The 14,117-nt window shown below is 44.5% G+C and overlaps 1 protein-coding gene across 5 annotated transcripts in view; it reads right to left on the bottom strand.

The window, feature by feature from the left end:
- The window catches only part of LOC140201841 (netrin receptor UNC5D-like), a 903,393-nt gene that overhangs the window by 68,415 nt on the left and 820,861 nt on the right, over positions 1 to 14,117 (bottom strand). For all 5 annotated transcript variants that reach the window (XM_072266557.1, XM_072266558.1, XM_072266559.1 and 2 more), the window contains exon 12: positions 9,980 to 10,148. In XM_072266557.1, the coding sequence (XP_072122658.1) occupies positions 9,980 to 10,148 (169 nt within the window). The remainder of the gene's footprint in view (positions 1 to 9,979; positions 10,149 to 14,117) is intronic.

The raw sequence follows: 14,117 nt of genomic DNA, 5'->3' as shown, positions 1-14,117 counted from the left end.
TCCAGGGTGTTTGGCGAGGAGAGGAGACGGAGACGGACTCGTGCGGAGCGTCTGGTCGACCACTGTTGTTGGTCATAGGCGGCAGGTCGAGGTGGTCCGAGGGGATCGCGGAGTGAAGAAGGAGGGTCCTGAGCGCCAACTGTTTGTGCACAAAGAGATTGAACTTTGATAAGTGTGGCGCCTTTTGTTTTCCTTTTATATTTTCTTCTCTATTAATTTTATAGTTCCAGTAATATCTATAAACTGTAAATCATTTAATCGTATCTGGTGTATTGTCTGTTATTTGGGCGGGGTGGGGTACATCACACAGCATCCACACAAATTATTACCCAGTTTGGCGGGGCCGAGGGCTGTTAGATGACAGTGAGCCGAGGGACCCTGAGGCTGGCCAGGGGGGCTACAGAACTAATGATGAGCGTGTGCAGTTTTAGCACAGTCAGAAAGAAGGAAACGGTGTTTCGAAGCAAACAGGGCTGAAGAAATTACCTGATCAAATGTTGTTTAGGTACACTATGGTGTAAAAGTCTGAGGCACACATATATAGCTAGGGTGTCTAAGAATTTTTCACAGTACTGCAATAAGTCTATGTATTGCACTGCACTAATGCCACAAAAAAATCACATTTCTTGACATATGTGGGTGATGATATGGGTCTCTGTTGTGGACTGAGAGAGAGAAGGGGGCAGGGAGAAGAGAATCATGGTTGGGAAAAGGGGAAGGGGGAGTGGAGGGAGTGGGAAGCACCAGAGAGACAATCTGTAATGATCGATAAACCAATTGTTTGGAATCAAATGACCTTGTTTGGTGTCTCAGGGCTGGGTGTGTCTGCACCTGCCCCTGGTACTCCTTCTCTCCCTCATCCCTCTGCAGTGCTCCAGCCTCACCATTCCCAGCATTCTTTCCTCCCACCAGATTTAGAAACTCGCTCTCCACTCCATGTTGATAAATACAGCGCTGTTCCTAAGGCTTTTGCTCAGTACTGTATCTTTTCGGCAGAGGTGACAATTTGCAGTATTCAGAGAGAGAAACCAATTCCGTGATTAGGCTTTGGTTAAAATGGTGGGCTGCTGGCAGCATAGCTCAAAGGACTGAAAGGGCCTATTCCATACTGTATCTGTCCTTTTATATTAGTAACAGTATATACTGTAAATCTGTATCAATCTCCTATCAACTTCCTCCTTCTTCAGCACTTTAACTTTCCACCTATCACTGCATAACCTCTCACATCATTTCCTTTTATTCCTCATTCAACCACACACATATATTCAGCTTAAATAAAACAGCATTCCAACGTGCAAAATAGAGCACACAGCACATATAGTTACAATAGCACATACAGTCACGATAATATTAACCCAATCATGGCCTGAAGACTGATGGTGCATGGGATGTTGTCCTGGAGCCATGTTTCTACAAGGACAAGCGCACAGCAGTTCCCCATCACATGCGAGTGCAGCCGCCGCCGCCGCAATCCGGCTGGTCTTTCACTGCGCAAACACGTGCGAGCAGTTCCGCCTGGGAGGGGCCGCCCCCCCCCCCCCCCAAGCCAGCAAGGATCCCAGCATGTCTGCTGCACTTTTGCTCCCTCTCACCTGGGCTCATCTATCACCTGCCAGCTCCTCCCGCCTTTTTATCCTTCCTTTTCGGTCTTGGTCCAAAACAGCGACGGGTCATTTCCCGCCATAGTTGCTGCCTGACCCGCTGAGATCCTGCAGCATGTTGTGTGTGTTACTTTTATATCTGTAGTTTTAACCTTATGTAGCAGTGCTTCAAATCATACACATTAACTGTAGTATGAAGGGAATAGACAGAATGAGAAGGCATCCTTCATGACTTTCATTTAAGCCGCTTTGTCCCAAGAGGTAACATATCAATCGATGTCTGAGGTAAATTTCTAACTCATGTTCCGTAACTTCAAGAGCATCATAAGTTCAACAAAGATTGAATCTTGGCAGAATGCCTTCCAAGTTCAATTCAACATCTTTCAAATGGTAGCATAGTGGTTTTAGCGCGAGGCTGTTCCGGCTCAGAGCACTCCGGAGTTCCGAGTTCAATTCCGACTCTGTTCCGTAAGGAGTCTCTGTACATCCTCCCCGCGGAATGCATGGGTTTTCCCCAGGTGCTCTGGTTTCCTCCCAGAGTTCAAAGACATATCATGTATGGACTGTCTGACGGTGGTATCTGACAAGAGGATGCTGTCTAAGTTGCATGCCATCTTGGTCAATGTCTCCCATCCACTACATAATGTATTGTGTGGGCACAGGAGTACATTCAGCCAGAGACTCATTCCACCGAGATGCAACACTGAGCGTCATAAGAAGTCATTCCTGCCTGTGGCCATCTAAGGGAGGAGTTGTAGAGGGTCAGACACCCTGAGCCAATAGGCTGGTCCTGGACTTATTTCCTGGCATAATTTACATATTACTATTTAACTATTTATGGTTTTATTACTATTTAATTATTTATGGTGCAACTGTAACAAAAACCAATTTCCCCCAGGATCAATAAAGTATGATTATGACTATGACTATAATGTCACAAAAAGCTGATTGTGGACCACAGGAGGAATGGAGACAGGCTCAACCCTATTGACATCAATGGATCTTGGGTTGAGAGGGTGAACAGCTTTAAGTTCCTCTGTATGCACATTACCGAGGACCTCACTTGGTCTATACATACCGGCTGTGTGGTGACAAAAGCAGAACAGGGCCTCTTTCACTTCAGACGGTTGAAGAAGCTCGGCATGAGTCCCCAAACCCGAAGGGCTTTCTACAGGAGCACAATTGAGAGCATCCTAACTGGCTGCATCACTACCTGGTATGGGAACTGTACTCCCCTCAATCGCAGGACTCTACGGAGAGCGGTGCAGACAGCCCATCGCATCTGTAGATGTGAACTGCTTCCCACTATTCAGGATGCTTACAGTGACAGGTGCGGAAAAAGGGCTTGAAGGATCATTGGGGACCTGAGTCACCCCAACCACAAACTGTTCCAGCTGCTACCATCCAAGAAATGGTACCGCAGCATAAAAGTCAAGATCAACAGGTTCTGGGACAGCTTCTTCCACCAGGCCATCAGACTGCTTAACTTACGCTGACACAATTGTATTTCTAAGCTATATCGACTGTCCTGTTGTACATCTTTCTCTATATACTGTTTATTACAAATTACTATAATTTACACATTGCACATTCGGATGGAGACGTAAAGGTTTTTACTGCTCATGTATGTGAAGGATGTAAGAAATAAAGTCAATTCAATTCACTAATTGCAATGACCAAATAACTCCATCCAGAATGCATTCGAGTCCTTGTGGTGCTCCCCAGTCCCAGAAGGCCACCAGTACACCCCTGTGTCCTCGTCCTTTAGGGACACATGGGCTTGGACATCACCCTGGAGGAAGGGTAGGCAATCAGCTCAGGCAGAACCCATGACTGCCCACTACCTGGGCCTGGGAATGGCCACTTTGGTCGGGCACAAGAGCAAACTATGCCACTCCTTGAATAGGTTTCCCAGTGTAAAGATCTATTTATTATACTGTAGCTTTAGACTAGGTGGCTTTTCAAGTAGTCAACCAATCCATGACCAAGTCCTCATTGGAGGATCGCAGGTGAAGAGGGTTAGCAACTTTCAATTCCTCGCTGTTACTATTCCAGAGGACCTGTTCGGGACCCAGGACGTTAGTGCGATTGTGAAGAAAGCTCAGCACCGCCCCTACTTCCTCAGGAGTTTGCGGAGATGTAACATGACATCTAAAACTTAGACAAACTTCTATAGATGTGCACTGGAGAGTGTATTGAACGACTGCAACACAGCCTGGTAGGGAAGAACCAATGCCTTTGAACAGAAAATCCCACAAAAGGTAGTGGATTAGGCGTAGTACATCATGGGTAAAGCCCTCCCAACCCTTCAGCAGATCCACCTGAAACACTGTCGTAGGAAAGCAGCAGCCACCGTCAGAGATCCCCACCACCCAGGTCATGCCCTCTTCTCACTGCTGCCATCATGTAGAAGGTACAGGAGCCTCAGGACTCGCTCCACCAGGTTCAAGAACAGTTACTACCCCTCAACCATCAGGCTCTTGAATAAAAGAGGATAACCACGCTCAACCTCCCTTGCCCCATCATTGAAATGTTCCCACAACCAATGATTTTACTTTCAAGGACTCTTTATCTCATTCTGTCATGTTCTCATTATTTATTGCTGTTTATTTGTATTTGCATTTGAGCAATCTGTCATCTTCTGCACTCTGGTTGATCTTTCATTGATCCTGTTGTAGTTACTGTTCTATGGACTTGCTGAGTAGGCTCGCAGGAAAATGAATCTCAGGGGTTGTATATCGTGACATATACTGTATGTACTTCGGTAATAAAATTTACTTTAAACTTTTGCTGAGAGTTATTGTTAAATCTGCTTCCACTGTCCTTTTAGACAGTGATGTAATACTAAGGCTTGGGGTATTGTGAGCAGTTTTGGGCCCCTTATCTAAGAATAGATGGGCTGGCATTGGAGAGGGTCCAGGAGAGGTTCAAAGAGAATGATTCTGGGAATGAAAAGGTTAACAAATGAGGAGCATTTGATAGTTCTAGGCCTATACTCACTGGAGTTTAGAAGAATGTGGGAGGGTGAATCTCATTGAAACCTATTGAACATTGAAAGGCCTGGATAGAGTGGATGTGGAGAGGATATTTCCTATAGTTGAGGGAGTCTAGGATCAGAGAACACAGCCTCAGAATAGAGGAATACCCCTTTAGAACAGAGACACGGAGGAATTTTAGTGGTGAATCTGTGGAATTCATTTTCGCAGACAGCTGTGAAGGCTGAATTGTTGGGTGTATTTGAAGCGGAGGTCGATAGGTTCTTGATTAGTAAGGGGGTCAAAGGTTACAGGGAGGAGCCAGGAGGATGAGGGTGAGAGGGATAATAAATCAGCCATGATGCGATGGCGCAGCATCTCGATGGCCTGAATCTGCCCTTATGGTCTAATGGATTCTGGATGATCATACCTGGAAGTGCAGAAAGAAACCCGGTGATCTCCCCTCTGGGCTTTTCTTTTCTGATTGTCTTAATCCGGACCCTCAGCTGAAGGCAAAACATCCTCCTCTCTAAATGCCTGTATTAACCTCCCGCTCCCCCCTTCATCGCTCTAAAAGAAACAACCGCAGCCTCCCTATGAAACTGAAATCACCCTTCAAAGCATGGACACATTTTCTGAAATGAGGTGCCAGATCTCAATGCTCCAGCGATTTGTCAATGCGTAAGATTACTTCCTTAGTTTTGCAGATAACTCATAAAAACCTGGATGCTCTATGGCTGCTACCTCACAGCTATTGTACTGCCACATGTATAATGTACATTAGTTACACAGAGGTATACACATCTAGACCTTAAGGGTGTATAGATTTGGGTGTACCACAGGGATGAACTGGCTTGAAGACAGATCACCTTTTCTAGAGGGAATACATTGGAAGTGAATGATTGATTGAGGAAGTGCTTCAAAGCCCAAAGATTCATGAATAATCTGTGGTTTAATAGAATCTATGGAAGTGGAGATAAGAGAAAGTGGCAAAAAATTATATTTCATATTTCCATATTTCCTTGTTACACATTCATTGCCACCAGCCAAGACATGCCTTCTTCTCATTGCCACCATCAGGGGTGAGTTACAGCAGCCTGAAGGCACACGTTCAATGAATCAGAAAAAGCTTCATTCCCTCTGGTATGGGGGGGGGGGGGGCGGGGGTGCCTCGTGCGCAGGATCGAAGTAAGCTGCAGAGATTTGCTAAGTTCGTCAGCTCCATCATAGGTACTAGCCTCTGGAGTATCCAAGACACCTTCAAGGAGCGGTGCTTCAAAAAGGCGACCTCCATCATTAAGGACCCCCTCCAAACCCAGGACGTGCCCACTACTCCTTGCTGCCATCAGGAAGGAGGTACAGGAGCCTGAAGGTACACACTCAGTGATTCAGGAACAACCTCTTCCCCTCTGCCATCAGATTTCTGAACGGACATTGAACCTATGAACACTCCCTCACTACTTTTTTGTTTCTATTATTTTTGCACTACTTATATTTATATATATATGTTGTTGTTCGTCCTTCGTAGTCGAAGATGACCATGGCTTCAAAGTCAAATGGGAGATTGGTGGCTGTGGGTCCGGAGGTGACTGATGAGGCCAATCCGGGCCCTGAAGGCTCGCCCACATGTGGGACACAAGTGGGTGGGTGCTGTCGTGGCAGTGGATGCTGCTCGGGCCTTGCGCACAGCACGCTTTCGTTGCGCCTCGATGATGCGCCTGACTTCAGCTGCACGGGCTCCTGTGGTGATCTTGCTGTGCCGAGCTGGACGGTCGAGGGCAAGCGTCTCCCACGTGTTGATGTCGACACCCAGGCCTTTGAGGGACGCTTTGAGGCAGTCTTTGTAACGTTTCTTCTGCCCCCCGACTGAGCGCTTGCCCTGACACAGTTCTCCGTACAGCAGCTGCTTAGGCAATCGGCCGTCTGGCATTCTGACCACATGTCCAGCCCACCTGGCTTGGGCTTTCAGCAGGAGGGTGTAGACACTGCAGAGCCCAGCTCGTTCCAGGATTTCTGTGTCGGGGACTTTGTCCTGCCACTTGATGGGGAGGAGTCTGCGGAGACAGCTCAGGTGAAAGTGGTTGAGCTGTTTGGCGTGTCTGCTGTAGACAGTCCAGGTCTCGCTGGGGTAAAGGAGGGTGGTAAGGACCACTGCACAGTAGACCTTCAGCTTGGTGGTAAGGCTGAGTCCTCTCCGCTCCCAGACGTTCTCACGGAGTCTCCCAAAGGCGGCGCTGGCTTTGGCAATCCTGTTGTTGACCTCAGCATCTATGTTCACTGCGTGAGAGAGTATGCTGCCCAGGTAGGTATACTTACTGTAATTCACAGTTTTCTTTTCTCTATTATCATGTATTCCATTATACTGCTGCCGCTAAGTTAACAAATTTCATAACATGCTGGTGATATTAAACCTGATTCTGGTTCTGATTCTGATCTCATCGTGTCTATCCTGGCTCTCAGGCCTTTTGTATTATTCTTGTAATTCTATCCTTACAAAACAATATCAAAAGGATATTTCCTGAATGTGATCTTTACAAGTTAGTAAAGAACTGATCTACAGAGAATCTAAATTTGACGAGCTGATGAATTGGTGGGTGTAAACATCACACAAAACCAATTCAATACTTGCAGGTCTATGTGTCAACATTTCAATGCCATACACAGCACTTTGAGAGATATCTATTGTTCTGCCCTTGTTTGAAAATCCTGCCTCTTCACAATGTCTCCTGATCTGAGTTCCTCAGCATTTCATTGTTTGGTGAGGATGTTAAAGGTTGCAACTTCAAAGTATGTAGATGGAGTTGAGGAAAATTTAAAAAATGTTTCTATCCTACTGTTATCAGACTCTTGAATGGACTTATATATGATAAAATGGACTCTCGCCCTCGCAGTCTACCTCCTTATGATCTTTGCACTGCACTCCTTCAGTAGTTTTTAAACTTTATTCAGAATCAGAATCAGAATTCTGCATTATTATTGTTTTACCTTGTTCTAGCTCAGTGCCTTGTGTAGTGATTTGATCTGTACAAACCGTATGCAAGACAAGCTTTTCACTTTGTCTTGGTACATGTGACAAAAATGAATCAATACCAATACCAAAAAAAGATGGTAGAATTTTAAAAACACAAAATGCTGGAAACACTCAGTAGGTCAGCCAGCATCTGTCGAGAGAGAAGCCGAGTGAACGTTCAGGTTGAAGACATTCATTAGAACCCTTTCCTCTCCACAGATGCTGTCTGACCTCCAGGGTTCTCCAGCACTTTTGTTTTTTTTTTAAGATCTCATTCCAGGAAGTGCAGATTACCATTAACGTTTCAGACAAAGAGTTTTAACCAATTCATCTGGAACTGCACCCAATATATCTCCAACATTGCCAAGTTTGATTGAGCTGCAGTTCAGCTGCAAGTCAGCCGAATGATGAAGCAAGAACTGTTTCGGGTCATTCCAGGAAGGATGCAATTGCACCAGAGATGGCTCAGAAAGGATTGCCAAGGATTGTGCCATGGTTGGAAGTGTCCTTCTGAGGAACAATTCTAAGGCAGGATCATTCTCATTGGAAGAAAGATAGTTGTAGGCAGCAAAGGCCAGAGTCCTGGTTTCAGAGCAGTTGCTGTCTGTGTGGAGTTTGCATGATTCCTCTGGACACTCTGGCTTCCTCCCACACCCCAAAGATGTGTGGGCTTATTACATTAAGTTTCATGAGAGTTTGATGGCTCTTGGCCTGTACTCACTGGAGTTTAGAATAATGGGGGAGGGATCTTATCAAAACCTATTGAAAATTGAAATGCTTAGATAGAGTGGATGTTTTTTATATAGTAGGGAGTCTAGAAACATTGGGTATTGCCTCAGAATAGAAAAATATCTCTTTAGAATGGAAAAATAGTGGAATTTCTTCAGCCAGACTGTGGTGAATTTGTGGGAATCACTACCACAGATGGTTGTGGAGGCTAAATCATTGGGTATATTTAAAGCAGAGATTCATAGGTTCTTGATTAGTAAGGGTGTCAAAGCGGAGAAGGCAGAAGGGGATTGAGAGGGATAATAAGTCAACCATGATGAAATGGTGCAAAAGACTCAATGTGTCATGTGGCCCAATTCCGCTCCTATGCTTTATGGCCTTATAGTCTTATATGGCCGCTGTAAATTATGGCTGATGTGTGGGTGTGTGGGAGGATCTGGGTAAGGGAGGAGGAGCTGTCGAAAATGGGATAAATGTAGGATTAGTGCAAAATTCTGTATCCATGCCATAGCTCACTTAGTTGAGGTATTTATAATTAGAAGATGCCTAGGAAGTATGAACAGCCTTGGAAATGTTTCCCTTGGCAGAGAGCTTAATAATAGAATACACAGGTTTAAAGTATCAGACAAAAGATTTATAAGTAAATTGAATATTTTCAACTAAGTGTTTTGGAGGGAATTTATGGCATTGAATTGTGGTGTTGGTATGTTTAACAAGCAATCAGTGTGCTGTAATCTGCAGGTCACTATACCAAGAGCAGGGAAGGGAATAAGTGTCAGAGGGTCCATTTATCCTGGGTGCTGGCAGAATGGTATCCTTTGCATCCTTTGGAGCTTTGACTCCTGTGGTTCTTTGATCTTATGATCAAGCTCTGGGAGCTTGTTTACTTTTAGTTTGTTTCCTGAGGGCGGCGTGGCAGCGTAGAGGGCAGCATGGTGGCGTAGCGGTTCGCACAGTTGCTTTATGGCACCAGCAATCACCAAAGGGGTTCGATTCGTGCCACTGTCCGAAAGGAGTTTGTACGTTCTCCCAGTGAGCAGTGGGCTTCCTTCCACATTCCAAATGCGTACAGTTCGGCTTGGGGTTAGTGGTTTGTGGGCATGCTATGCTGGTGCCAGACACATTGTGACCCTTGTGGGCCGCTGACAGCAAATTCTCACTGATGTGATTTGACGCAAAGACGCATATCACTGTATGTTTCTATGTCTTGGCCTACATGTCAAAAATAAAGCTAATTTTTATCTTTATCCTTTATCCAAACCTCATTCCACAACCTATGTACTCCCTTTCAAAGACTCTACAACTCATGTTTTCAGGATTATTTATTTACTTATTTGCACAATTTGTCTTCTTTTGCACCTTGGCTGTTTGTTAGTCTTTGTTTATGTGTTTTTCATAAATTCTCTAGCATTTATTTATTTTCCTGCAAATGCCTGCAAGAAAATGAATCTCAAGGTTGTATACGGTGACATGTATGTACTTTGATAATCAATTTACTTTGAACTTTGAACGTGAATTCTACCTTTATCCCCACAGTCTTTGGAAAATGCTTCCTGAGTTATCCCAGATTTTGGTCACTCCTTTCAGTGCTGCCTTCCACGCCGGGGATCAGTTTGAATCAGCGTCAATGCAGCTGTGGAAAGTGCAGATGTCTCTAAGCTTACCTCCCACTTTCCTGCCAGGACCTGTCTCTTCAGCTTTATGCTCCAGTGGTCTGGACACACCATCGCACAGTGAGGGATCGTCAGAGCAACTGGATTGGACAAGGCTAAACCAGGCGGTCCACAGGTCACCTCCGGACTCAGGAGAATCTCTGCTCCTTCAGGCTGTAGACTGTAATCGGGAGAGAGAGAGATGTGAATGAACTGATTTGCCAAATGCAACCTGTCAGCTGTTCGACTGGGTAAAGTGCACATAATCTATGTACAGTAGGTGTATGTTTGTGTTTGTAATATCAGTATATCAACTATTGCATGTGACAGGTGATACAAAAGTCTTTGGACACATATCCTCAGTCTCAAGGACAGTGTCAACCTCATGCTTATAGGGTGCTTGAACAGACTTCTTCTATGATAAAAATGAGCTCTTGATCTCTCAATCAATCATGTTGTCGCCCTTACAGTTTATTTCTCTACCCACGCTACACATTTACGTAACGCTATATTCTGCATTCTGCCCCTTTTTCCCTTTTGAGCTACCTTGATGTACTAAGGTATGGCATGATCTGTCTGAATGGCATGCAAACAAAAGCTATTCACTCCATCTTGGCACATGTGACAATAATACAGTAAACCAATTACGATAGCATCATCACTACTATTTTGAGTGATATTTTTTGATGAGGTTAATATAATGGGCAAAAGAATATTCAGTGCCAGCCTCTGTATTCATTTTCTGGATATAGATGTAGCTGGAAAGTACCAGCATTTATTGCTCATCCTTAATCAGACCAGCATTTATTGCTTATCCCTAATCAGACCAGTATTTATTGCTCATCCCTAATCGGGCCAGCATTTATTGCTCATCCCTAATCAGACCAGCATTTATTGCTCATCCCTAACTGAACCAGCATATTTTGCTCATCCCTAATTGCCACTGAGAAGGTGACGTTCAGCTGCCTCCTTGAATCTCTACAGTCTACATTACTGTTGGACAGGGTGATCCCAGTTTTCTAGCTGGTGACAGTGAAGGATTATACCTGCAATCCAACACAGTGCACCAGTGGCGGATGCTGTGAATGACTGGAGTGATGGCTGGATTCCAATGAGTTGGTTTGTCCTGGATGGTGTTTAGTGCTGTTGCCGCTGCAAGTGGATTGTATCCATCACAGTCTTGTGGACAGTAGAAGGCTTTAGATGCCAGGGGAGGATTCCACTCACTATTGGTGACCCAAACTCTGATCTTCTGCTCCGCTCACTATCTGCTGGCATGCCGTAATATTTACATACAGAGCCAGTGGAGTTTCTGGTTAACACTGCCTCTCCAGTTTATTGACAGAAGAGGTTGCAGCAAGAGAAACATCAGTGAATAGCAAAGGAACATGGTAAGACTGGAGATTATCATTACATGGGACTTGCATGGAGAAATATTATTATCTGTATCTTGAATGTTGATTAGATCTTGTTTCATTATCTGAGATGTCTGTGGAATATACTGTACCAGTGAAAATATACACTCAGTGGCCATTTTATTAGGTACCTCCTCTACTCGATAAAGTGGCCACTGAGTTTATGTCCATGGTCTTCTGCTGCTGTAGCCCAGCTACTTCAAGATTCAACTTGCTGGGTGTTCAGAGATGCTCTTCTGCACAGCACTGTTGTAATGCGTGGTTATTTGAGTTCCTATCAGCTTGAACCAGTCTGGTCATTTTCCTCTGACCTCTCTTAATAACAAGGCATTTTTGCCCACATTAATGCCTTTTACTGGATGTCTTTTTTTTGTGTTTTTTTTTTGCACAATTCTCTGTAAACTCTAAAGGCAGCTGTGAGTGAAAATACCAGGAGATCAGCAGTTTAGGAGATACTCAAACCATCCCATCTGGCACCAACAATCATACCATGATCATAGCCACTTAGATCACATTTCTTCCCCATTCTGGTGTTTGGTCTGAACAACAACAGAAGCCCTTATCCATGACTGCATGTTTTTATGCATTGAGTTGCTGCTACATGATTGGATGATTAGATATTAGCAATAACAAACAGGTGTACAGGTGTTTCTAATAAAGTGGCCACTGAGTGTAGGTAACTGTAACTGCTACTGATTGGAGACAGAACTGGGCACCTAGATTACATGAGAAACAGAAATGCAGAAGTTGGCCAGCTAACTGCTGCTGTTTGTCCCAATGAGTCATCCTGTACGTCAGTGCCACTTTCACGAATCAGCAAAATATCCCTTCATTACTGGCGCAAAAGATTCTGCAGATGCCGGAAACCTCCAGCAAAGCACCCAAAATGCCGGATGAACAGGGCAGGTCAGGCAGCTACGATGGAAGGGAATAAACACTAGGTGTTTCAGTTCCGAAACGCTTCATCAGGATTGGAAGGGAAGGACTCAGAAGGCAGAATAAGAAGGTGGGGGGAGGGAGAGAATGAAAGCAAGCTGGCTGGCGATAGGTGAGACCAGGTGAGGAGGAAGGTAGATGGGTGGGTAGGGGAGGAGAGATGGTGAGAAGATGAGAGATGATGGTTGGAGCATAAAGGACTGAAGAAGGATTCTGATAGGAGAAGACAGCGGACTATGAGGGAAAGGGATGGTAGAGGGGCACCAAAGGGAAGAGATGAACAAGTGAAAAGAGGGGAAAAAGAATGGGGAATGGAAAAAGAGAAGGGGCAAGAGGGGAACAAGAATGGGGAATGGAAAAAGAGAGGGGGGGGTGAGGGAAAAATTGATGTTCATGCCATTACATTGGAGACTCTACCCAGATGAAATATGAGGTGTGGCTCCTCCAACCTCAGTGGCAATAGGGGAGGCCCTGGACTGACATATAGGATTGGGAATGAGAAGTCAAGTTGAAATCAGTGGTCATCGGCAAATCAACGTTTTGTGGTGGATGAATTGGAGGTGCTTGGCAAAGCAGTCTCAAAGTAGAGGAGGCCACATCTGCAGCACCGGAAGCAGTAGTTAACCCCGGCAGACTCGCAGGTGAAATGTCACCTCAGTTGGAAGGACTGTTTACGGCCCAGAGTCATTGTGAGGGCAGAGCTGTAGATGTAATACTGGTGCTCCTGCAATACTCAGGCACTGAATAATCCCTTCTAGCTGTGGAGTAGCTGGTGACAACTGTACTCCCAGAAGTTGTTAGAAGATTCAAGATTCAAGATTCAAGATTGTTTAATGTCATTTCCAGTACACAAGTGTAAAGGAGAACAAAATAATTGTTACTCCGGATCTGATGTGGCACAAAAACAAAACACAGTAATATAAAAAATCCACAATAAATAGAAATACATAATATAGTGTGTGTGTGTGTGTGTGTATATGTGTGTGTGTGTGTGTGTGTGTGCGCGTGTGTGTATATATGTGTGTGTGTGTGTATGTATGTGTGTGTGTATATATATATATATATATATATATATATATATATATCTGTGTGTGTGTGTATTTACATACATATATGTACATATAGGAATGTCTGTACATAAGGTGACTCTGACAGGAAATGATAAAGTAATGGTGGTTGGCAGGTGTGGAGGAATGGTTTAGTAGATGGAGGTGTTGGTCAGCCTTACTGCTTGAGGAAAGTAACTGTTTTTAAGTCTGGTCCTGGCATGGATGCTATGTAGCCTCCTCCCCGATGGGAGTGGGACAAACAATCCAGGAATATGAGCCACAATAACAAATTTTAAAACTGGTACCTGGATAGGAAAAGTTTTCAGTGTTATGGGGAAAGAACACCCATTTCAACATACAGACATTAAGAGGTTTTTAAAAAAAGAGCCATAGTTTGTACACTTGACTGTCTGCTGGTTTGAAGGACGTTGCAGCTGAGTGTAATTCTCACTCAGTGAGTTACCAATGCCAATTAAACACTGATTCTGCTATTCTAAAATACATGGGCAGATGAACCACAGTTTACTAAATAGACTCACGCTGTTTTTCACGGTGTGATGCAGAAAATGAGTTTGTATAATATCAAGGACATTACATGCAACTGCAGATTGTGTCAGCTGTGTCCCTGTGGGTAGCACGCTCTTCAATGAGCTGGAAGGTCATGGGTTCAGGTCCCTCTCCACAGAACTGAGCACCAGCACCTGGCCCAAGTAACACTGCACTTATGGATCAGGTGTTGTGAAGGTCAGG

The sequence above is a fragment of the Mobula birostris genome, chromosome 8 (assembly GCF_030028105.1).
Source record: "Mobula birostris isolate sMobBir1 chromosome 8, sMobBir1.hap1, whole genome shotgun sequence".
NCBI classification, from domain to species: domain Eukaryota; kingdom Metazoa; phylum Chordata; class Chondrichthyes; order Myliobatiformes; family Myliobatidae; genus Mobula; species Mobula birostris.
The sequence above is the reverse complement of the archived record's forward strand: the minus strand, read 5'-3'. Positions and strand labels throughout refer to the sequence as shown.